The sequence below is a fragment of the Erinaceus europaeus genome, chromosome 14, assembly GCF_950295315.1.
Source record: "Erinaceus europaeus chromosome 14, mEriEur2.1, whole genome shotgun sequence".
In the NCBI taxonomy this organism is placed as follows: domain Eukaryota; kingdom Metazoa; phylum Chordata; class Mammalia; order Eulipotyphla; family Erinaceidae; genus Erinaceus; species Erinaceus europaeus.
The window spans coordinates 92,583,726-92,610,198 of record NC_080175.1 but is presented as its reverse complement, the minus strand read 5'-3'; the positions used below and the strand labels follow the sequence as shown (position 1 = coordinate 92,610,198).

Sequence of the window (26,473 nt, the reverse complement as noted above, 5' to 3'; positions counted from 1 at the left end):
GATGTGTTGGTCTGGGGGTGGGGGGGGGGGGGATACTCAGAAGATGGGGAGTGCAAAGAGAAACGGAGACAGCCCTAACTGTTAAGCACCATTCGCCCAAAGCTCCAGTAGTCCCTCGGGCTTTGGAAGGAAGAGGCAGTCCAGAGTTTGATTTTGAAAAGTGGAGGGGGGGGGGGGGGGAACGTGCAAGGGAGATGAAGGGTGAAGAAAGAAGAAGACGCTGGGTTGATTACCTGAGCAGAGACATATTAATCCAAAGAGGTAAAAGTGAGCAGGCTCCGCGATCATTGTCCTCAGGTGGATCCTGCATACAGTCTCATGCCAAGAGGAGGGAGTAGAAACGGGTCCCCAAACTGATGAAGTCCCCCACCACCACCACCACCACCACCACCACCACCACCACCACCACCACACGCACGACACACAAAGGCTTAATATAAGCAACGTGAGTTAATCCACCAGGAGTCTGCAGGGCAAGGACTCTTCTTCGATCTTTCCAGGCGCTTGTCACAGTATCTCAGAGCCCTGTGCGGACCCAAAATGCCGAGGCCGGTTTTCTCGTGCTTCCGAGGATTCCGAGGAGACTCAGCCACTTCCAAGGACCATCCGAAGCCAACAACAAAGAGCCGGGGCAGAAGCGCGGCCGTGCGGCTTCCTGCCTCCACTGTCCGGCCGCGTCTCCCCGCGTGCGCCCCCCACGCGGTGCGCCCCCGGGGCGCGGCGGCGGGGCGGTGGCGAAGTTGGGCTGCGAGAAGGGATTCGGGAGGGCCCACAAGTGCTTCTTCGTCTACGGGCCAGGCCAGTCCACGGCTGGGGCTCCGTCCGCGATGGACGCAGTGGCAGCCGAGGCAACCGCAGCAGCTCCGGGGGACGGCCGACGGGTGCCGGGGGTGTGCCGGGGAGGCTCGGCGCGCAGGGGGCGAGGAAGGGGCGGTGCGGCGACGGCGGCAGCCCGGGCGGCCCTGGCTCCCATCACTTGGGGGCTGCTGGCTGCACGGGGGGCGGCGGCAGGTCCGCGGACACACTCATGCCTGTCCAGCGCCCCCAGCCCCCCCAGGAGCCGAGCTCACCAGGACGCCGGCCCCCTCCCCTTCTTGGCCTCCAGAGCCGCGCGCGCAAGGCGGCCCCCCAAACTCTGCCCGGCTGCGGGGACGGAGCGCGCGGAAACTTCCTGGGGTGGCTGTCCGAAGCCCCGGGCAGAGAAAGCTGCTGCAAAGAGGCGGGGGGCGGTCCGCCCCGAGGTAGCTGGAAGGAGCAGAGGACTGAGCTGCCGCAGATGGCAGCGCCGGCCTCCGGGGGCTCAGCCGAGCTCCACCCCGATCCGCAGGGACTGAAGTTGCAGCTCTCACGCCGCCTCCCTGTGCCGGGCTGCGGGGCTGCGGGGCTGCCGGGCTTCCCCCACCTTCCCGGGGCTCGGGTCTCCTCCCTTTAGTCCCCGGCCCGCGGAGATTTAAAGGGGCCGCGCGGTGCTCGCCATGCTTTCCTCTCCACGCTTCGCACACGCCGGTGGGGCAAGTTCTGCTCGTTAATATTTCCAACCACAAACCAGGGGGAAGCCGACTGCGCCCTCAGGTGAGAATCCAACGTCTCAGGATTGGAAATCCAAGCGGATGGGGACTTGCCTTATTTCTCTCGCCACGCTCAGCTCCCCTGCACCTTTCTCCAAATGGAACTTCCCAGCGGGAGACTTCAAAAATGCTCCTGGTCCAGCTTTAACCTCTTCCTTACCGCTTCCAGAAGTTGGAAAAACTCTCAAAAAAAACTTGCCCCCCCCCCGCCGCCCCCCACAACTCTTCCCATCTCCATTGGTATTGGTGTGTGTGTGTGCTGAGTAAACAAGACTTTAGGATAATTTGGTAAAAAAGAATAGAATAAATCAATACATGGGCACTCTCTTACCATGATCACTTTTAATTTATATAGTTGTTGAGGACTTTGCAAAAAGATTCTCCAAAAATTTATTTTTGGATTTGGGGGGGACTATCAATTATTTGATTCGTTTTTCTTTTTTTTTTTCTTTCTTTATTTTATTTTAATGAGAGAGACACAGAGATAAAGACCAGAGAGCACTGTGCAGCTCTGGCTTGGGGTGGTGCTGGGGATTGGACCTGGGGCCTGGGAGCTTGGGGTTTCAAAGACTTTTTGCATACGCATTATGCTGTTTCCCCAGCCCATCTTTCAAATTATGAAGAGAGTCTCTTCTCTTTTAACTTCATTAGCTTAATTCAACTATATATTAGAATGTGAGCAATGGGGAAGTCATTAAGGGAGAGGAGCGAATGCAACGTAAATAAATCCTTGACTACTCTAGAGTTTGTGGTTGTAAGAAGTTTCAGAACCAAAAGGGGTAGGACTTAACTCTCTAATACCAGCCATGAAATCCCAGCCTGCCCTGTTATTAACCGTGTTACCATGCCAAATCTCAGTTTTCTCTTCTAAAAAAGAGAGACAGGAAAGAAAGAAACTTGAGATATTTACAAATATTAGCCAATCATATCTAAAGCAAAATAAATCTGGTACCTCTGATAGACATTCTTGCATTCCTTCATTTTCCTGGTTTTTTTTTTTAATTAAATGAGGAACTACATGTAAAACACCCAAAACAGTGCTCATTAAATGGGAGATATTGATAATTAGAATTATTCTCTTGAACCTAAGTTATTATCTACAATAAATTAGTATCTAAAGTTATGCACAAAGATTTCAAATTAAATCCTTTATGTCTACCAGGTTATGCCAGAATCTGCTTTCAAAGATTGCATCAGGAGAGGAGAAATAGAGAGTAAATGGAAGGATGGGGATAGATTTGTTCTGACTGTATTCTGGTGTGCCTGCCTTCCTTTCTTTCTTCTTCCATCTTTTCTTCCTTCCATCACCCTTTTTTTCCTTTCTTCCATCTTTTATTGAGCACACTCACTACCTAAGAGAAGATAAAAATTTGAAAGCAAAAAAAAATACTGAAAGCAGACTCCACCTTCATCTTGGTTGTTACTAGTACTAACAATGACCTTGGATCAGCATTTCTTGGAAACTCTGGTTAACAACACCTATCTTTGAAAGTGAAAGATAGTTTAATCCTGAGAAAGGGAGCTAAAATTTCAGCAAACAGGCTTGAGATAAGAATTCAAAGACTCGAACCAAAATCCTTCCAGCAATAAAAACAAGAATGTTCAGTGAATCCTGAAAATATATACATTGATTTAATCTTTGTGACGGGTTATTTAATGAGAAGCATAGAATACATCTTTTCATTGTCTCCTCTTGGGATAAACCTTGCTTTTAAGATAAGCTTTCCTAGTAATAGAAAACAAGTAAGCTAAAGCTTGGTATTTGAGAGAGGAAAAGAGAGCTAAAGTAAGAGAGAGAGAGAGAGAGAGAGAGTCCTTTAAAAGCTCCTGTCTTCTGAATGGGTTCTAAATAGACATTGAACATCCACATTGCAAAGAATAGATACTTTTAAACATAAAATAGAACATGTGTAAGGATCTCCGTTGCACTGTTTGTTCAAAGTGAAATCTCCTGGTCTCCAAAAGTTCTATAAGATTTCTGAAGGTCTTCTTTAAAATCCATACCAGGGATAGGGAGATAGTGTTATATAGGGTTATACAAAAAGACTTTCATACCTGAGGCTGGCAAATCCCCAGCACCAACAGAAAGCAGATCTGAGAGATACCTGGTATCTCTCTCTTGTTGAAATAAAAGATACATAAAAAACATGCATCTCATCATTTTTGAGTGGAAGCCAAATTAATATTTCCTTTTTATTATTTCATTTCTCTTTTTTTTCTATTCATTTTTTTAATATATATTTTATTTTCCCTTTTGTTGCCATTTTTTTATTGTTGCTATAGTTATTGTTGTTGTTATTGATGTTGTCGTTGTTGGATAGGACAGAGAGAAATGGAGAGAGGAGGGGAAGACAGAGAGGGGGAGAGAAATATAGACACCTGCAGACCTGCTTCACCCCCTGTGAAGAGACTCCCCTGCAAGTGGGGATTCGGGGCTCGAACTGGGATCCTTAGGCCTGTCCTTGCACTTTGCTGCCACGTGCACTTAACTTGCTGTGTTACCAACTGACTCCCTAGTCACTTTTTTTTTTTAATTGGGGAAATTAGTGGTTTACAGCAAATAGAGTTGTTGATATGTGTGTAAAATTTACTTAGTTCTCTGCAAAAACTTCTCACCCCCAGCCTAGGTCCACCTCCGCCATCATGCACCAGGACCTGAAAGCCCCAGACTTTTACTTTTACTGAAAAGTCTTTTACTTTTCAGTTAGCAATATCCTCCCCACAGCAGTGCATCTCCTCTAGCCTATCCTTAGAGATGACACTTCTTATTGAGAAAAGTTGACAGTAGGATTCATTTCATTTGGGGCCAATCCCTCAACTCAAATATACTGGTCATTTCATCGTTCTCAGCCTCATCTGGAGTCTATTTCCCTGGTGACTTTATCAGTTAAGGGACAGCTAGAATACAAGATTTTGGATTCAGAATGTTTTCTGAGCCTATAAGAAGTGAAAAGTCGGGGGTCAGGCAGTAGCACAGTGGGTTAGAGGCACAAGGCGCCAAGTGCAAGGACCTGAGTAGGGATCCCGGTTTGAGCCCCTGGCTCCCCACCTGCTAGGGGGAGTTGTTGGGTTGCATAGCGGGGGAGAGAACTGACCAGAGCCAACCTGGGCTGCTGCTTACTCAGCAACCTTGAAGATGAACCGGGAACTCTTGGCTGACCGGGAATGCAATGAAATTCCTTTATTGATCAGATATACCACCTTTTATATATCTCTTTAAAGGGAAGTAGCAAGTGGGAAAAGGAAATGGCTAGGAGAGGGGGTGGAGCAAAAAAAGAGAGCAAAGGTAGCAAGCTTCCATCTAAACAATGGGGATTAAACCAATACCCTGCAGGCAGGGTGGGTCTCAGGCAAAACAATGATTATGTAAATAGACCACACCATCAAGCAATGCAGGGGACCTGGCATAATGACTAACAGGGAGTACAGTGAGTCGATTCACAGGCAGTGAGGCAGGTCTGCAGGTGTCTTTCTTTCCCCCTCTCAGTCTTCCCCTCCTCTCTCAATTTCTCTCTGTCCTATCCAACAATGAATGACATCAACAACAATAATAACCACAACAAGGCTATAACAACAAGGGCAACAAAAGGGGGAAAAAATGGCCTCCAGAAACAGTGGATTCATGGTGCAGGCACTGAGCCCCAGCAATAACCCTGAAGGCAAAAAAAAAAAAGTGAAAGATCAATATAAAAACTTTTGTAACTTCTACCTTTCTACTCACTCACTCACTCACTCACTTATTCTTACCCACACAAAATATTTACCAAACATATACAATGAGGGCAAGATGCACTTGGTAGGACAGTGTGCAACTAAAAACCCATTCACCAGACCCTCAGAATGCTTACTGTAGAGTGACTCAAGGTTTAAAGCAGACTTTACCTAAATAAATAAAAACAAATATCGCTGGGGTTAAATGACAGCATAATACATTCCTGGAAACTGATGAATCATAGCAACTTACTGCCTTTCCAGTTTGGCTCCCAAATGTTACGTTAGTTAGGAGATGCAAGAAATATACAATATGTCTTGTGCCTGGGCAAAACGGAACAGATAGGCACGTGGACAGCTCACTTAGCTGTGTATATCAGATCTTTAGACAAATCTAGCATGTATGCAATAGAACTGAGACTCCATGCTGACTGATCAGGTGACAGAGAACAGGTACTGAGACTGCTGGGCTGCATTCTGAGTCAATGTGCTGATGGCTATAGTGAGCATGAATTGTCAATTATAGAAAACTTGGGGAATTCTGATCTCTTTTGGTATCCATGAAATTCAGGATCCCTAAAATTTCTCCTTAAGAATTTTCAGGAATGGGGGCCGGGTGGCAACTTACCTGGTTAAACACACATAGTGCCAAGCTCAAGGACCCACACAAGGATCCTGGTTCCAGCCCCAGTCTCCCCATCTGCAGAGATGGGATCATTACACAAGTGGTGGATCAGCTCTGCAGGTGTCTGTCTATCTTTCTCTCTCCTTCTCTCTCTTTCTCTCTCTCCCTCCTCTCTCAATTTATCTCTATCCTATCCAATAAAAAGAAGGGAAAAAAAAAAAAGCTTTTTCAGGAACCCTGAAAATGAGAAATTCTTGGAGTTTTGTGACTAGGGAGGAACTTCCTTGAGAGTCAAGATTGGAGAGCAGTAAAGATCTCGAGTTGGTTTGATCTGATTTTGGTTTTTTTCATGGTAGTTACAGCAACTCAGGAAATAACTAAGTCCCAGATCTCTCTAGGGATTTCAGCTATCAGATCAGAAGGAGCAGAGTAGGACTCCTAAGTAAACTACAAGCCAGACTATTTCTCTTTCCCTCTTTGCAAGAAGGCGTAGTATCAAACAGAGCCTGATTCAATCAGGGAAATTCCAGGAAATCTGGTAAGAAGCAGAATGTCACAGTCAGTGCAGGCCAAAAACTATGCTGAATTCTTCAAGATACCAATCCTTAGGTTTCAACAGCAGACTTAGCAACTTTTTCCATGAAACTTCCAAAGAACGTGTGTGATGAATTGCTGATATGTTGGTTGATGCTCCAGGTTGAATATATGAATAATTCCATATTTTGTATGTTTGGATATATGGAAGAAAAGTCCCATTTCATAAAGTAACCTTAAAATAATCCTAATAAAATGACAATAAACTCTTATTTGTTGGGAAATCTAAAGCAGTCATATCTCTAATCCTCCATAGCTAACAAGCTAACTGAGTCTGAGTTTTCTTCATTAATCTTCATATAGTATGTAGCCGGGGAAGAATTATTTTTGTTTATACAAGCAGATTTCCTTTCTTCTTTCTTTGTTTCTGCATTATGAATCCACTGCTCCTGTGGCTTTTTTTTTTTATATAGGTCAGAGAGAAATTGAGAAGGGGAGGGAAGATAGAGGGGTAGAGAAGGATACCTTCAGACCTCTATGAAGAGACCCCCCCCTTCAAGTGGGGAGCTGGGGGCTGGAACCTGGATCCTTGCACCAGTCCTTGCACTTTGTACTATGTGCTTTAACCCAATGTGCCACCATTTGACCCCCTGTTTATACAAGCAATGCAGTATTATTTACTGATTCTAACTGCCAGTAAAAAGCCCCATGTCATAACTACACATATAATGTGGAGATATATATATTGTAATCACCTGGCATTCACAGCTCTGAGATGTCAATAGAAATTTTCAGATAAAACTAGAAAGATAGAGGGGAAGATAGCACAGCAACATAGTTCCCCTAGGCAGTGGGAGCCTGGCCTGAGCCTGGGTGATGTACATGACAAAGCAGATGCACTACCCAAGTGAGCTCTCTTGCTGGCCCAGGGAAGGATAGATCTGGTGTGCAAGAGGGATTTAAGAAAGAAAGATAATTTGTTTTCTATATGTGGTTGTTTTATTTTGTTTTGTTTTTTTAGTATTTTATTTATTTTATTTTTGAGAGAGATGCAGAGAGAGAAAGACACAGAGAGAAACAGAACTGAACTACTCTGGCTTATGGTGGTGTGGGGGATTGAACCTGGGACTTCGGAGCCTCAGGCATAAGCGTCTCTTTGCATAGCCTACATTCCTTCCTCTCTTGGGTTTTAATGACATCAAGCTTTTTTTTTTTTTACCATCCAATTTATTTCTATTTAATTAATTATTTTATTTTATTTTATACCAGAGCTCTGGCTCATGGTAGAAGGGAGGACTGAACCTAGGACTTCAGAGCCTTAGGGATGAGAGTCTCTTTGCATAAGCATTATGCTACCTATCCCAGCCTTTACCATCCAGCTAAAAAATACATCCCTACACATTACTTCTTACAATCCTTTCATGCTTTTTTCTTTCTCCAAAGCAATTATTTCAATCTAAGATATTGTTTCTTTCTCTCTTTTGTTCTATGTTTGTTTTGTTGAGCTGGGGCCTTGCAAATACAAGCAAGATTTCACTGTTCAAGGCCTTTTTTTTTTTCATTGAAATGGGGGAGATAGTCTCTCTCTCTCTGCCACACACACACACACACACACACACACACACACACACTGGCACCAGAGTTTTCTCATTGCCTACCACTGCCCGTGTGGAACTGAGGGTTACATCTAGTACACACACCACTTCAGGTACCATCCTTATTTATTTTATTGGCTGTCTTATTCTTCTTAGGATATTATAAGAAAACAGGGATTCTTGACTATTTCACTCACTCACTCATGCATTCATATTCCAGCATCCAAAACAGTCTGGCACTTCCTAGGTATTTAAATGCGTATTGAAAACATGAATGACCCCACCTGTAGGGGAGTCGCTTCACAGGCGGTGAAGCAGGTCAGCAAGGTGTCTGTCTTTCTCTCCCCCTCTCTGTCTTCCCCTCCCCTCTCTATTTCTCTCTGACCTATCCAGCAATGATAACTACAACAATAAAAAACAACAAGGGCAACAAAAGGGAATAAATATATTTTTAAAACTTTACAAAAAAAAAAAAAAGAAAACATGATGAGTGAAATTTATTTAAGTATTTATTGATAGATAAACATGTTTTTGAAACATGATTTGTTAATGGCTCTGATTGTAGTCCAAAGGCATGCTGTTTCCATAATATGTTCAATAGTTTATCCTCTTCAACAGATAAGCGCCTTTGAATGCAACACATGGGTCTGATTTCTTAGTAGATTCCAATTACTTGGCTAAATTAGCACATGCATAGTTGGCTAGTTTCTATTGGAACAAAGAGGGTAGCACCTGGAACATTTAAATTATATAGTACTAACACTAGAAGTGATCTTGAGGAGTAGCTTTGCATGAAGGAGAGATAAGACCTGAAGACTAAAGGAACTGAGTTTACCCGAGAGCACTGTTTACTCAAAATCAGAATCTATTCTTCTTTTTTTTTTTTTTTTTTTTTTTTTTTAAAGATTTTATTTATTATGAGAAAGATAGGGGAGAGAGAGAAAGAACCAGACATCACTCTGGTACATGTGCTGCCAGGGATTGAACTCAGGATCTCATGCTTGAGAGTCTAGTGCCTTAGCCACTGCGCCACCTCCTGGACCACAGAATCTATTCTTCTAAGATGCTAGAGAATTCTTGCAGATGGAACAAGTCAAAACTCTCTACCTGTAGAATACTATCATCATTAGGACAAGGGGGTTAGGAGGTTAGCAGCATAATGGTTATGCAAAGAGACTCTCATGCATAATAGCACTCCCCAGTGATGCCCAGGGCGGGAACCTGGTGGTATGTCTACTTTACAGGTGAGGCATCAGTTGGCACCTGGTACCCCAGAGTTAGAACTCACCATTTCTTATTTCCTTATTTTACTTTTCTAGTCTATTCTAAACAAAACAAACAAAAAAGCATTATGATATAGAAGATGACTAATTTTCCACTTTATGAAAATAGATTATCAACATTTTAATCTTATCAACTATCATTTAAAGAAAGCTATTGGGAGTCGGGCAGTAGCACAGTGGGTTAAGCGCATGTGTCACAAAGTGCAAGGACCAGCCTAAGGATCCTGGTTTGAGCCCCGGGCTCCCCACCTGCAGGGGAGTCGCTTCACAGGCAGTGAAGCAGGTCTGCAGGTGTCTGTCTTTCTCTCCCCCTCTCTGTCTTCCCCTCCTCTCTCCATTTCCCTCTGTCCTATCCAACAACACCTACATCAATAGCAATAATAACTACAACAATAAAACAACAAGGGCAACAAAAGGAATAAATAAATAAATACTAACAAAAAAAGAAAACTGTTCTAGCAATTCATATAATATTTAAACAATTTCCATGCTTAATAGAATACTATCATCATTAGGACAAGGGGGTTAGGGGGCTAGCAGCATAATGGTTATGCAAAGAGACTCTCATGCCTAAGGCTCTGAAGTCCCTGGTTTAGTCTCATCTCCTGCACCACTTTAAGCCAGAACTGAGCAGAGCTCCAGTAAAAAAAAAAAAAAAAAAGAAACAAGAAAAAAAAATCTCTGAGTTATAGGATAGAATAACAAAACATGTTATTACTATATTTTTTCACTTTAAAAAATTTTAAATTTATTTTTATATTATAGAATTACATGTCAGCAGGGGTTTGAGCCCACAATATTCCCACCACCAGAGTTCTGAATCTTCAGTCTCCCCACCGCAATCCACCACAGTTCCCCTAAGGTTGTAAACATGGGCCAACCATCATCTCTACAACTATCTGTCCGCATTTATACATAGTTGCCTTCCCCCCTTTTTTTTTCTGATTCAATCCTCTCTTCTCCTCCAAGCCACTCATGACAACATAACATAACTACCTCCGCATGTCCCTCTCCTTCTCCTTCTCCTTCTCTCTTACTCTGGGTGCTGATGGAGCTGGAGTGCAGAGTCCTCTTATCTTCTTCCTCTTATCAGTACTCCCCCACCGGGAGTATGGGTCAAGGTTGTTTATGGGGAGCAGAAGGTAGGAGTTCTGGCTTCTGTAGCTGCTTCTTCAATGAACATGGGCCTTGACTGGTCCATACCCATTGCCCGTTTCTATATTTCCCTAGTGGACAAGAGCTCTGGAGATGTGAGGGTCCAGGACACAATGGTGAGGTCCTTGTTATTACTATATTTATATAGTCATGTTTGTTTTACATTGTAATTTTTTAAAATAATGTATTTATCTATTCATGAGAAAGATATGAGAGAGAGGGGACCAGATATCACTCTGGTACTGTGCTGCCTGGTATTGAACTCAAGACCTCATGCTGAGAGTCTAATGCCAGTTTTTTTTTTTGTTGTTTGTCTGTTTTTGTTTTTTTACCAGAGCACTTCTCAGCTCTGGCTTATGGTGGTGCAGAGGATTGCACCTGGGACTTTGCAGCCTCAGGCATGGGAGTCTGTTTGCATAACCATTATGCTATCTACCCCTGGCCAGTCCAATGCTTTATCCACTGCGCCACCTCCTGGACCACTCACATTGTAATTTATCTTCATTATTATTATTATTTTAAAAATATTTATTTATTTTCCTTTTTGTTGCCCTTGTATTATTGTTATAGTTATTGTTGTTATTGATCTCGTTGTTGGATAGGACAGAGAGAAATGGAGAGAGGAGGGGAAGACAGAGAAGGGGAGAGAAAGACACCTGCAGACCTGCTTCACCGCCTGTGAAGGGACTTCCCTACAGGTGGGGTGCTGGGGGCTCAAACCGGGATCCTTATACCGGTCCTTGTGCTTTGCCCCACGTGAGCTTAACCCTCTGCACTACCGCCTGGCTCCCCTATCTTCACCATTTATATAGTGTCATTTCTGGCAATATAGAAGTTATATGACACCCGCTCAATTCCATATTTTCTATTTCATAAAGTAAAATAATAATAGTCAACACTTATAAGCATTATGTGCTAGAGATAGTGTTCTGAGTCTTTTAACTATTCTAACTCTTTTTAAACATCAGAAGCACTGAGATTATTAAATCAAATATTACTAGATCAGATACTATTATTATCCCATTATATACATAGTGAGATAAAAATATTAATCTGATATGAATCTAAACACAGATTTGAACCTTGGCAAGGTACCTGGATCTGACTCCACACTATTGTGTAGTATAGATAAAGCTGTTGATTAAAGTAATGGTATTACTAGGTTAGACTAGGTGTTAGTTGGTGAAAGCTGTCCATGTGCTATTCTGTTTAGTTTATTTATTTATTTATATTTTTTTTACTTATTTTATTTATTCCCTTTTGTTGCCCTTGTTGTTTTATTGTTGTAGTTATTATTGTTGTTGTCATTGTTGGATAGGACAGAGAGAAATGGAGAGAGGAGGGGAAGACAGAGAGGAGAGAAAGACACCTGCAGACCTGCTTCACCGCCTGTGAAGCAACCCCCCTGCAGGTGGGGAGCCGGGGGCTTGAACCGGGGTTTTTATGCCGGTCTTTGAGCTTTGCACCACCTGTGCTTACGCTACCTGCACTTAACTCGCTGCGCTACTGCCGACTCCCTGTTTTATTTCTTTTTATTTATTTATTTTATCATTGTTGTGGTTACTATTATTGTGTCATTGCTTCGTTGTTGTTGGATAGGACAGAGAGAAATGGAGAGAGGAGGGGAAGACAGAGAGGAGGAGAGAAAGGCAGATACCTGGAGAACTGCTACATGGACAGAGAAGCGACCCCCCTGAAGGTGGGGAGCCACGGGCTCGAACCGGGATCCTTAAGCTAGTCCTTGCACTTTGCATCACCTGCGCTTAACCTGTTGCGCTACCGCCAGACCCCCTATTTATTTATTTTTTTACCAGAGCACAGCTCGGCTCTGGTTTACGGTGGTGCGACTTTAGAGCCGCAGGCATGAGAATCTGTTTGCATAGCCATACCCTCTGCCCTGTTTCAATCTTTTTATGTCTAAAATACTCAAGGAGGGTTTGTTCCTCTTAATTCTGATTAAAACATGTGTCTTAGGCATTTAAAGTCTATTGCAAAAACAATGATGTGCTCATATATCTTACCATAAAGTTTACTGTTGTTTGATTTTTTTTCCATATATATCTGGATTCAAGTATATACTACTCTCATCATGAGGTAAAATTCTCTTCAGTTGGGATCATGGTTAACAGCTGCACAGTTGAATGGCATTACACGATTGGCTTACAATTTGAACACACACTGTTCTGTATGTAATTTACATCATGTTTAATTCTGCAGATGTATTTTACAAAACCGTTTAATGTTTTTGGTGTCCCATTGCTTTTTAAAAGTCCTCCCAAGAAACAGTTAAAGGACGGAGGTACACATGTTGACATTCACATCTCATTTTGCACATTCATTATATCTAGTCCCCCCTGTTGCTTTGTTTATTCTGAATAATGTTTTACTAAAATTCTACCCATCATTTAAATCAGGTCATTAAAGAATTGTTCAGTTGATTTGAAAAAAAAAACAAAAAACATCTATTAGAATCCCCTATGGAGTGGCTATTTTCTGGATTGGTAAATAAAAAAAGTAGACCTAAATATTTAAGATAATACTAACTTTGCGAGGAAAACAAAACACATGTTCACAGCACTTAAGATTCTGGAGGTCTCAGGTTCAATTCCTGGCACTCCACATGGCTCCTTTGTGGATTGTTCTGGTCTCTCTCTCAGAACAATCAATAAGTAAACAAGTAAATAAGTGCTTTACAGACCAGAATATAATCAATAGTACAGTGCAGTGTTGGCCTGGTTGAGAGTCTCTGTTTGTTCCCCAGCAACACACATACCAGAATAATGCTTGGATTCCCTCACTCACTGAAAAAAAAAAATCTCAAAAAGGAAACAGAGTACCCCAGATTTTCATTAACAATAACATCAACCACAAAATTAATAAATTAGTAAATTATAGCATGCATTATAGCATGCATTATATTGGAAGTCTTGTGTCATTTATTTTACAGCCTATTAATGCAGTTCTTTTTCATGAAAAAAACAAACAAACAATGACTTCACATTCTAAAGGCTAAGCTGTGATTTGGGGATTTAATAGCCAGCTACCTGGTGTAATTAAGGACTAAGATTCCAAATATGGACGTTCTCATTTTTTGGTGCATAAATACTGAATCCACATCCTACAATTGATGCCGAGTAACAAACTGCTGTTGAAAATTGACATGAAATGTAAACCTACTGTCTTAACAACCTGGATAATTATATATTTTCCCAAGAGTTTAATCACCTCCTCTCTAGAATCTTGGCCACAGTCCAGGAGAAATCATTCAATTCCATTATTCTAACTGAAAGTCTTTGTTGATTTGATCTAATCTCATCTTCTCAATTTCCTATCGCCATAGACTCCTTTCAAGCTGCTTTATTACACCTAGAAGGTTGGATTTCACTAGTACAGAACAGATCTTGTTGCATGTATGTATTATATGAGTATCTCTGAAACAAAACAGGTGTTTGTTAAATCCGGTTAAGTAACCTTAACAAAATACCACATCAAAATTATTCTATGCATTTAGAGATTTACAAGTTTTTTTTTTTTTTTTTACTTACAATGTTTTAACTACAAAGTAAAAAAAATTACTAACTTAGCACATAATATGTTGTCACAAATATTTCTAGAACACTTAAGGCATGGTTTCTATGTCTATATTCAGATAGTAATTATTTCTAAAGTGTTTCCAACAATATTTTCCTTTGTAAAATTATAGATAGTATCATAACTTCTTGTACTCTTTTTGCTCTTTCGTAAAAACTCAAGTATATTGAATAAACACACCAATAATATTCTTACAATACAGAATAATAGTCTAAGACTGCTATATAACCCACTTTTTTCAAACAATAATATTTTATAATTTTTGCCTTGCTACAAAATATTCCTAGCATAACATTATTACAAGAGTAAAATAGAATTCCATCACATAAATGTATTAAATATATGTAGCTGAAATCTTATTTTGAAATGTGTATTATTTCCATTTGCTATTAAATATATAGAATCTTATCTAAAATATTTACTGTTTTGAAATGCCACTGAAGTTTATAGAATCTGATTTTTTAAAAAAACAAATCACATTAGGGTGCTGTCTTGTTAAATTGTTAGTAAATTTTATTTCAGTAATATTAAAGCAATAACTATATTCCTGTAATTTACCTTACTCTGTTGTTTGGAGTTAACATGTATTGTGTTCAAATAATTTTAGAGCCACATAATTTGTGTTAAAAAAACAAACGTTAAAGAGGAAACTAGTAGCGAAATTAAGGCAAGAGAATTTGCATGTATCTTCCACTAAGGTTGTTGTTTGTTCAAGGGGTGCCTTTCATTTTTGTTACAACTGATTAATAAATGAAAATGTTTGCATTTCACAAGTAGGCTTTAATTTCACAGGTCTTGTATTTCACACCAGAAAGTAAACTCTGTTCTTTAAAGACGGGCAATAAATCAAGACACTGGCTTTTCCTACACAGTTACCTTTGGGAAAAACTATACACTTAAGCGCAATTCATTATTCTGCTAATTGCTTTTTTCCAGCTGGATTTTTGTTTTTGTTCTCTAGGTCCTCCTGCATTTACAATTTCACTTTTTGTAGTCAGCTTTTTCCATTCTGATTGAGAAAGACAGGGTCAGGAGAAGAATGACCAAAGGACCAAAACTTCTCCTGGTGCGGGTAACATTCCCACGTGGACTATACAGAAGCTCAGGCCTGGACTGTGGGCGTGCTAAAGCGAGCATCCTACCTGTGAGCTGTCTCTCCAGTCCTGGATCTTTCTTTTTACACATTCGGCTATCTTAATTATTGATAGCAGCGACAAATGTGATCAAACAAATAAATTACTTTAAGTAGAGCTGAACCATATGTGTTACGTGCATCCTGACTTGTTGAAATGCCTACTTCTTGATTTCCTCTCAGTTCTACTGTGGCTAGTAATGCAATGCAAGTGTGAAAACTTTATTTGTATTCTCTTTTTCTGAACCATAGATCAGAGAACTTAAAGAGAAGGCACTGATTCTTACATTGCGTGCTTTAATGGTATACTGTTATTTCTTAAGATTACTTTTATCACTGTGAAAATTAGATTTTTAGCTGGTAAACCCATCAGTTTTAAATAATGGTGATTTAAAAATTTTTTTTTGGTCAGTTCTGATTAACTCATACCAAAATATACAGAACACTCAGAAAAGTCTAATTAAAAGAGCAATTACTCACAACACCACATTCCTAATCTTATTTCCTTCAGTGTTTAATAACAGACAATCTATTTTCAAAGGTGTTAATACAGAGATGTCTCTTTGGACATCTTTATGCATCTTAGAAGCTCCCTACTTGCATTTTTCAAGTGGAGAGTATGTGCTTTAGAAACCAGAAGACAAACTAAACAATTTATGTTATTATTGTTATTTTTTTAGTCCAAATTTCCCTTGGGTAGCTCCTAAAAGTTTTCTTAGATCTTCCATTTCCCACCTTCCACAACAGCCTGTGTCTCCGCAAAATGGCATTGGAGGGGCCAGGTGGTGGCACACCAGATTGGGTGCACATGTCACAATGCACAAGGACCTAGGTTCCAGCTCCCTGCCCTACCTGCAGGGGGAAAGCTTAGCGAGTGGTGGAGCTGTGTTGCAGGTGTCTATCACCCTCTCTCCACTCTGTCTCTATCAAATAAATAAAGATAATACAATTTTTTAAAAATGGTATTAGACAAACTGACTTTTTGTTCATAGCACTGATCTTGACAAATGCTGTATGGAGAAAGTCTCTTTTAAGCTTGCTTTCTTTGCAAAGATTGCAAACTTTTTTTTTTTTTTTTTTAACCAGAACACTGCTCAGCGCTGACTCATAGTGATGCGGGGGATTGAACCTGGGCCTTTGGAGCCTCAGACTTGAGTCTCTTTACACAACCATTATGCTGTCAACCCCTGCCCAACATTGCAAACTTAACAGTGGCAGTAATGATTTCCAGATATTTCATCAATGGTATCTGAACTCTGTCCAACTATGTTGAACCAATTTGGTACTTATCTGCTTTTGTATAGTACCTTGAGTTTTGCAAAATGCTCAACTAAGCTAAGAGCAGGAATATGAAGGGTTTAAATGAAGACATCTCAACAGCTGTATCTTTTGCCTTTTCTTGAACTGTTCAGTTCTGAAAGGAGAATGGTTAATAACCTCAAGATTAAATCTATTTCAGTGGTCTCCGCTAGTGGCCATTTTGTCCTGTTCACCAGAGTGAGAGCATATTTAGAAATGTCTAGAGATATGATTAGTCACAACTGAGGGGAGAACAGGATGAAGTACTACTGGCATCTTGTGTCTAAAGACAAGAAATCCTGCTAAAATCTCATCATTACTCAAAACAGTTCTCTGCGCTTATCAAAAACTAATCTGATCCAAACTGTCAATAGGGTCAGGAATCGAGAAATCTGCCGTAGTGGAACTATTACATCTTGAAAAAAATTTTTTTCTTGCAAGGATTAAGTAAGATAGTGGACATGTAGCCTATAATTGTGGTATAGTTTGGGTCTAAAATAAGTCAGCAGGCTTTGTAGCATGTCTGAAGTATAGGAAAATATTATAAATACTGGGAAATTGTTTTCTCTAAAGTGTCATGAAATGCTTGTATGTCTTAACATTTAATTCCATTCCCCTCAGCAGTTACATCTAGAGCTTATATAAAGAGATATGCTTTTAAAATAAATGCTATCAGCATCAACATCTATGTATATACTTTTTAAAAATTTTATTTTTTTCCCTTGTTTATTGTCGTTGCTGTTATTGTTGGAGAGGACAGAGAAAAATTGAGAGAGGAGGGGAGGACAGAGAGGGGAGAGAAAGATAGATACCTGCAGACCTGTTTCATCACCTATGAAGTGACTCCCCTGCAGGTGGGGAGCGGGAGGGGGGGGGCTCGACCCAGATTCTAGCGCTGGTCCTTGTGCTTCGTGCCATGTGCGTTTAACCCGCTGCGCCACCACCTGGCTCCCTATGTATATACTTTTAACAATTGGTTAATGGAATAAAAAAGATAACATGTGTAGGGAAGTTTCTATTGGAGGGGACGGGACACAGAACTCTGGTGGTGGGAACTGTATGGAATGATACCCCTATTTATCTTACAATCTTGTAAATCACTATTAAAAAGAAAATATTTTTTTAAAAAAAAGAAAAAGAAGCTGGGTCATCCTACTCTGCCACTTGAGGAAGACTGGTTCTGAAGTGAGTGCAGCCTAGTTGTCCCCAGCTGTGATTATGGGCTATGGACAGGGATTCAGGTTACACAGGCTCGCGTGTTAAATATGAATAGATATGGGCCTCCGGTTAGATCACTGTGGCAGTTAACTGCATTTATGTTTTTTTAAGGTTTGTGAGCGCCTCTCTGTCCTAATCCTGCTTCCTAGTTCTACTCTCAGCTCTGAGACCATCTTCCCGAAAAAATATTTCTAGTCCACCCCCAAGTTAGCCAACAAGCTCAAGCAGAGATTTTTAAGACATAGGCTCCTAGGAACATTCCTAAAATATACTTCCTTGCCTCCTTCCACTCTAAATTCTATACTTTCATGGGCTCTATTCCTACGTTATGGTTCCTCTTTATTGTACAGTTTTGTCTTGTTTTCCATCTTATTGCCTTTAGCCACCAAGTTCCAGATGCTACTATGATTTCATTGGTAGATGACTTCACCAAAGCCTCTTTGAACCTTATCCTCACCTCTCCAGAGTCCTACCCCCTTAAGGAAAGATAGAAATAGGATGGGGAAATGGACTGAACTAGCAATGCCTATGTTCAGTAGAGAAGCTGTTACAGAAGCCAGAACTCCCACCTTCTGTGCCCCCAAAAGAATTTTGGTCCATCCTCCAAGAAGGGTAACTGATAAGGGAAGGAAAACAGAAGGTTCTGTAACCAACTCCATTCTCCCAGAACCTGAAACGCTGGTGTAATATTGCATTAATTTTGACTTAACTAGGCACGATCATCTAAGAGCTGATCAGAAAATCTCTAGGGCGATAAAGTCTAGATGCTATGAAATTTGATTGTGTGTCCTTTAAAAAGTAAAAGAAAAAGAAAAAGAAATTAAGTGCTTGTTCCATCATCTCAAATTTTTGTGGTCCGGGAGCTGCCACAGTGAATAAAGCACTGGACTCTCAAGCATGAGGTCTGGAATTCAATCCCTGGCAGCACATGTACGAGAGTGATGTCTGGTTCTTCTGTTCTGTCTTCCTATCTTTCTCATTAATCAATAAATGTAATCTTTAAAAACAGTTATTTCCCAGATCTCCAGCTTTAAATGAATGAGCCTTTGAATCTAGAAGCAACTGCTTGTCCTCCACTTTTAGGTCTGGCCTACTCAGTGACAGATAAGGATTAGAAACCTCATTTTTTCCCCTTTTTTTAAAAATAGTTATTTATTCCCTTTTGTTGCCCTTGTTGTTTTATTGTTGTAGTTATTATTGTTGTTATTGATGTCATCTAGAAACCTCATTTAAAGACAATGTAAGTCTAGATGCTGTGTTCTTTTTTTATTTTTCCCATTTTGCTGCCCTTGTTGTGGTTGTTATAGCTGCCCTTGTTGTTATTTTGCTGCCCTTGTTGTGGTTGTTATATGCCCTTGTTGTGGTTGTTATAGCTGTTGTTGTTGGATAGGATAGAGAGAAATCGAGTGAGGACAGGAAGACAGAGAAGGGGAGAGAACTACAGACACCTTCAGACCTGCTTCACTGCTTATGAAGTGACTCCCTATAGGTGTGTGTGGGGGGGAAGCTGGGGGCTTCATGCTGGTTCTTGAACTTAGAGTCATGTGCACTTAACCCACCCAACACCCTCTCCCCACTACCTTTATTTAACACACATGTCCTCACATGTGCTTTGAAAACATTTCACTAATCAGTTCATTACAAAACTATTTAAAACATGAATTTAATAATATAGTAAGTTGAATTAAAACATGATATACACTAACATTTATGTATATGTTAATATATGCATATATGTATTAGAAAAACACTTGAAAAAAATAACTGATATTGAAGGCATTCTTTTAGCTTAAAGAAATTCTGTCTTGATGAAATTGTTCGAGAGTTTGCAGAGTTTACAAATATGGATAATTTGTAATTTTGAAATTCCCTTCAAGTTGTATAGATCATTGGATAGTATTTAGTTCATATATATTCCCATGGAATAATGTGCTATTAAAACTTTATGATAAAGTAAGTTATTGAAAACATGCTCACATATATACTTTGGTGAAAGAGAAGTCAATAGTAGGCCTTTTTATAATTTTTTCTTTTACCTGTGTATGAGAGGAATTCGCCTTCTCTAGAAACATATTTTTCTTTTGAGGGTGTTTAGTATACAGTACTCTATTGCCCTCTGCTGGCTACAAAACAATAAATAAAGCCTCCCCATCTGACCCTTAGCTAGAAGGGGCCTTAGAAAATTAAATAAGGAAAAGAAAGGCAGCTTACCATAATACAAATATATATGTAATTGAAAATTAAAAAAAAAAAATTCTACAACATCCTCAACACATTTCAAAATAAAATTTTCTCACTTTATGTCAACATTAAGTGAATAATTGATTAATCTAGCTCAAGCCATCATTAATTCAAGAGAACATACCCTTTGTAATGATCTCAGATTGATGATTGCACAATTCATAGTTATCTAGGAATTCCTAAGATTTATTATCAAAATATATCTGCAGTTTTAACAATTGACACACTTGGGAATATTTTAATAATGATATTATAGTATATCTACTATGTGCTTAAATTAAAAAAAATATTACTTTTATTCAGTTGAAAAATGTCCCTACTATATTTTATTGAGTATATACTCTTAGTATCTGCATGATAGAGTTCTTCTTACTTACTTAAATGATTTATTTTGCACATTTCATTCTCTCTTAAGGCATCCCTTATATGTTACTCCCTTTTCTCTGAGGAAAATCCGGTATGGTGTACAATGGTGCATAATTTCTTTACTAAAATAACTATGACAATGCCCTGAGGAATGTAAGATGAAGAAACTAATGAATTTACCTTTTTTAAATTTTTAAAAAATTTCTTTTAGCACTGCATGCTATCTTATTGTCTGATCGCTTTTATTTCAAAATCATCCTAAAAAATAGCCTTACCATCCATAACAGAAGATATGAACTTTATTATTAGAGAGGGCCTTTCTGGTTCTAAAAAAATGCTCAGATTAAAAATGTAAAACAAAGATGTCACCATGTTTCCCAAAGTTTGACTAGTGTCTTAAATCTGGGATTTGTTTATTATTTTCAATAGTTTCTCTCAGCTACAATATAAGTTGAAATAATCTGGTTTTCATTTCTTTTAGTGTATTTCTTGGGATCATTTATAAAACTTGGATCATAGTTCTCAGAACAGACTTCACTCCATATGCTTTGTAATGTATGCTGAAACCTAGTGTCTTGCTCATCATCTCTTGATGAACAAGATGATTTTTTTTTTCTCCTATAGTTTTTTGAGGAAAACACTACAAGTCCTTTGAAAACTTTCTGGGAGCAAATGGCATTTCTTGAACTATCTCTGTTCTAAACTATTCACATAACTTTCATAGGTGGAGTTTAAGAAACAAAACGGGAAGGAAAACCAGAGTAAGACTGGGTTTGGTGTATGGCACCAAAGGAAAGCAGTCTGGGGTAAGAGGCAGAGGGCTGTGGAGGGGGAGGGGTGGCAGGAGGGATGGGAGGAGTGGGTTTCTTTGATGGTGGAAGAGGAGCCATGTAAGTGGTAAGGGGTGTTTTGCAGACACCTAACATGGTGAGATGAACAACTGTACACATGTGTCAACAACTGTACTGTAAGCTATTAAACCTTAAATAAAATGATAGAAAAGCAAATAAATCAATCAAATATTTGCATGTCATACTTGCCGAAAATATATGCTGAAGTTCATCTGTAGGCCATTAGAAATTTTTGGTTCTTCAAATTTTCAGAGAAATAATGTTTTATTCTAATATATATATATATATATATATATGATGTTAAAAAAATAAAATGAATAGGGAGTCCGGTGGTAGCGCAGCGGGTTAAGCGCAAAGTGCAAGGACCCGCGCAAGGATCCCAGTTCTACCGCCTGGCTCCCCACCTGCAGGGGAGTCGCTTCACAGGTGGTGAAGCAGGTATACAGGTGTCTGTCTTTCTCTCCCCCTCTCTGTCTTCCCGTCCTCTCTCCATTTCTCTCTGTCCTATCCAACAATGACAACATCAAACAAGGGCAACAAAAAGGAAAATAAATATTTAAAAAATCCTTTAAAAATAAAATGAATACATTCTCATGTTAAAATGAAAATTTGCCATTCTATATTTTAGTTTACAGTCTTGGCTACTTAGATTCAGGTGCAGGTTACCAGAAGGCAAGCCCGAAGTGAGTGGGTAGGGGGTAACTTGGGCAAAAGGAATCAGTTATACAAATGAGATTTTTAAAAGTATTAGTTTAATCTTTTCAATATCCCTATTCATTTATTTATGTATTTATTATTTGGTAGGACACAGAGAGGAATTGAGAGGAGAGGGGGAGATAGAAAGGGAAAGAGAGAGACAGTACTGATTCACCACTCATGAAGCTTTCCCTTTTGCATGTGGGGAAGGCTGGGGGGCTTGAACCTGGGTCTTTGTAACATGTGTGCTCAACTAGGTATGCCACTACCCTGCCTCTCAAGTAATACCTCTCAAGTAATAGATAGGTCTGCTTAACAACAAGATGTTTGATGTCTAAAGGGGCAAGAAAAAAGGTTGGGAATTCATTCTAGTGAAGATTTTTAAATAATTACATGCAATCATCCTAACTCTTATAATCTAAGAAAGCAACTCTTTCTTCTTTTAAAGGTTTTATTTACGAGACAGATAGGAGGAGAGAGAGAGGAGAAAGAACCAGACATCACTCTGGTACATGTGCAGCCAGTGATCAAACTCAAGACCTCAAGCTTGAGAGTCCAATGCTTTATCTATTGTGCCTCCTCCTGGACCACCCTAAAAAAGCATCTCAATCTTTTCCTGTTGTCATCAGGACTCCACTGCTCTGGGTTGGTTTTTTCATAGAGAAAGAGAGATTGAGACAAGAGAAAGAGGGCAGGGCACCTCAGCACCGAACCTCCCCTTGGTGTGGTGCTGGAAGGAGGGTTGTATGTGTGACAATGGAAGGATCCATACAGGCTTTCCTTGCTGGTCGTTCTTAGATTGTAAAAGATACTTAAGATAACATTGATTAAAATAATTAAGGACAGCAACTATATTTTTAAAAGGGTTACATTTCTCACCAAATAATGAATAAAGAAGTAAGCTGGTATATCAATTAATGGAGCATTTCCATAGTTAAAAATAGTATCTGTGAGTTACTTGAAAAGCCGGAAGTTACTTATGGTATAAAGTTACTTATGCCTAACAAAAGATTGTTTTGTGACATTAAATGGGACAAGACAAATTGGTAGGCCTGTCACATTGTATGTCCTATAGACTGTTGGGTAAAGAAAGTTATGAAGCAATAAATGATTACGGTTATAATAAAATACACAAAGATAGCAACAGCTAATATCTAAGTGTGAGGAAATACCTTTTTAAAAATCAAGTACTGGAGCCGGGCGGTGGTGCAGTGGGTTAAGCACACATGGTGGAAAGCCCACAGACCAGCATCAGGATCCAGGTTCGAGCCCCCAGCTCTCCCCACCTGCATGGGGGTTGCTTCGCTGGTGGTGAAGCAGGTCTGCAGGTGTCTGTCTTTCTCTCCCCCCCTCTGTCTTCCCCTCCTCTCTCCGTTTCTCTCTGTCCTATCCAACAACAATGATAGAAATAACAACAACAATGACTATAAACAACAAGGGCAACTGAAGGGAAACAAACAAACAAAAATAAATAAAAATAAAATAAAATTGAAGTACATTTGAACATTTGCTTTAATAAAAATTATGAACCAGGCATCCTATAACGTGTTTCTATCTCTAATTCAGGTTGCATCTTTCTGCTTGTCTGATTTGCAGATTTTTTAAAAATCTGGTTTATTTTGTTATTTTTAAAAGTTGCTACAAGGTTCTTTTAGTGAGTTACTTTTAAAACGAACTTTGGGGCTAGTATGACAAGTCATCTGGGAAGATGGCTGTTCCTCATGCATTTCACCCAAATTCAACCCTGGCCCCCACCACACTGGAGGAAGCTGTGGCTCTCTCCCTCCATCTCTCTGTCTTTATTTTTCTATTTCTGTCTAAAAAAGTCTGTGTGTGAAATGAAGATAACAATAGCAACAACAAAAATCCGATTTCTTCAGTTGGAATGTTAAAAGTGAAATGCCTTGTCTGACTTACTGCTGATGTCTATTAAATAATAAGAAAAATATTGTGATGGCATTCTTTTAATTAACAAAGCATCAGTTTGCAGAGACCAGGGAGATAGGGGTTCTGCAGCAGAGTGCATGCCTTGCACATGGGGGGCCCTGGGTTTCATTGTTAGCACTACATAGTATCAGACCGTGGTAAGCAAGTTTAGGAGTACAAAGAAAACTACCATAACCACTGATACATTTAACTAAGGGATCTCACAATTTTCAAATATATGTGTTCTTCTGAGGTAACAGTTACAATGACTCAGAAATTCCTTTAAAATCATTTTTAAAACATCCTCTTTTAATTTATAAAAATGACATCTATATAATTTTAAACTTTTTTTTTTCCTTATTGGGTTACTGGTACAGTTGTTGACATATGGGCACAACTTCTCATTTCCCCATGACTGGTGTCTTTGAAACGCTCGCACCTCAACTTAAATCCCTTTATGTCATCATGTACCAGGGCCCTGGAATAGGTTGGGTTAATTCTTTTTGAAGATTTATTTTCATTAAGTTCGTCAGAGAAAGAGAGATAGACCAAAGCATTGCTTGGTAACATGTGGTCCTGGTGATCCAACCCAGGGTCTAAATGCAAGAGATGTACTCTGCTTTCTGAATTATATTGTCAGCAAGTTCTGCTCCTTGTGACTTGGGTTACCAAATTAATCTAGATTGACAGGGTATTTCCTCTAAGAACTGGTACAAGGGACTATCAAAGTTAGTCTCCTGATGTTGCTAGGAAGTCTGTCTCCAAATGATCATGAAAAATAAAAATGTTGGTCTTTTTCTTTCCTTCTTTCTCTGTCTCTTCTTCATGTTTTAATTGTAAGCATATAGTCAAATAATCATTTATGAAATCAGTAGTTTGACTTTTACCTGGGAAAATGCTATCTTGAGGCAGAACTATACATGTAAATGTATTCATTTTTTAAACTCTTGCATGACAACTACTCTTCAGGGTTTTTTTATGCAGAAAAATAAACAAATACATTTTAAGTCTGATATCATGCTAGGTATATTGACTGTAGATTGCCTTTCAAGTGTGAACCTATTTTAAATATTATGCCTAAAAGCATCTTTTGCTTTTGAAAGGAATCTTTATGTGTGTGAATAAAATAAGCACATTTATCTTTTGTTTGTAATTACTATGGTACCAGTCTTCTGCATGTTAAACAAAAACTTAAAAAAACATTCATGACTAAAATTATATCAGATAATGATGTTATTAATGAATACATGTATAATCAAATTATCAGTTTTCTTTCTTTATTTCTTTTTTTTTAAAGGATATTGACTGGGAATTGTAAAATGGCCCAAAGGAAAAAAGGTCTCCATGTCCCTCCAATTTGATATTTTAAGATGAAGTCAGCTGTTAAGAATTACTGAATTATCCAGGACAGAATCTGGGGTAGGGTTCAGATTACAGTGTGTTGGATATGGAAAGTTGAACAAAAAAGGGGTGAAAACTTCTCAGTGATTAAAAAGGCCTGTGGGATTGAAGTTTTAGATTCCAGAGTAGTACATCAAGAAGAATGTTGCAGATTCTTGAGTTTTAGCAGCAAAAATTGCCTGTAAATCGATAGAGTGTTTCTGAAGAAATATATCAAGATGATGATATATCTTGATATATCAAGAGTATATTTCCTTCATTTCCCAAGGGATAGAGAATTAAACATGAGGGGTGAAGATAAACACATTACAAAGAAACTGAAACATGCCACACTATTACACTTATTTTCTCCTCTAATAGCTTCTAAAAATAACATTTCTCTTTTTTTTAATTTTATTTATTTTATTTTTGAGAGAGTTGCAGACACACACACACACACACACACACACACACACACACACACACACACAAACACCAGAGCACTGCTCAGCTCTGGCTTATGGTGGTGTGGGGGATTGAACCTGGGGTTAAGCCCACAGAAAGCCCACAGACCAGCATCAGGATCCAGGTTCGAGCCCCCAGCTCTCCCCACCTGCATAGGGGTTGCTTCACTGGTGGTGAAGCAGGTCTGCAGGTGTCTGTCTTTCTCTCCCTCCCCCCCCCCCGTCTTCCCCTCCTCTCTCCATTTCTCTCTGTCCTATCCAACAACAACGATATCAATAATAACTACAACAATAAAACAACAAGGACAACAAAATGGAATAAATATTTAAAAAAATAAACAAAAAAGAAAAGAAAAGAAAAACGTTTGTTTGTTATATCTGTCATAAGGAAGGCAATCAGGAAAGCTCCCTGTTTGCTGAGCAGAATGGCCACACAGCAGGAAGAAAGATGATCAGAGCCTCTCTGTTAGACAGCAGCCTAGAACTGATAAACAGAGTTTCGGGCTGATGCTTTGTATATTTTGGTAAGGTTAAGGTGAAAAACCTTTTTTTTTTTAATTGGCCTAAATAGCTATTTCAAATAAAAAAAATAGAGTTAATTGCTCAATTTAGAATAAGAATAAGAATGGAGTGACTTTCTTTTTATTTTTTGCTTTTGAAATCCAGTTCTCTACTGTTTGCTGGAAAGTACGTCCTGCCTTTAGAAGAAGCTTTACATTTTTCTGTGAAATTCAGTCTAGAAGCTTAAGTGTTATATAAATTTAGAGCTGAATGGCCAACTAATGTCACCTGTGGGTTAGGAGATTAGAACATATTATATTACATCCCATGGAGAGGA

At 39.4% G+C, this 26,473-nt stretch overlaps 1 protein-coding gene across 8 annotated transcripts in view; it reads right to left on the bottom strand.

The window, feature by feature from the left end:
- The window catches only part of ROBO1 (roundabout guidance receptor 1), a 1,122,893-nt gene that overhangs the window by 434,846 nt on the left and 661,574 nt on the right, over positions 1 to 26,473 (bottom strand). For 4 of the 8 annotated variants that reach the window (XM_060172119.1, XM_060172121.1, XM_060172123.1 and 1 more), the window contains exon 1: positions 234 to 389. The exons of the other annotated variants lie outside the window; for them this stretch is intronic. In XM_060172119.1, the coding sequence (XP_060028102.1) occupies positions 234 to 288 (55 nt within the window). In that variant the 5' untranslated portion in view covers positions 289 to 389. Of the gene's footprint in view, positions 1 to 233; positions 390 to 26,473 lie in introns of those variants that run through there. 8 annotated transcript variants of the gene reach the window in all.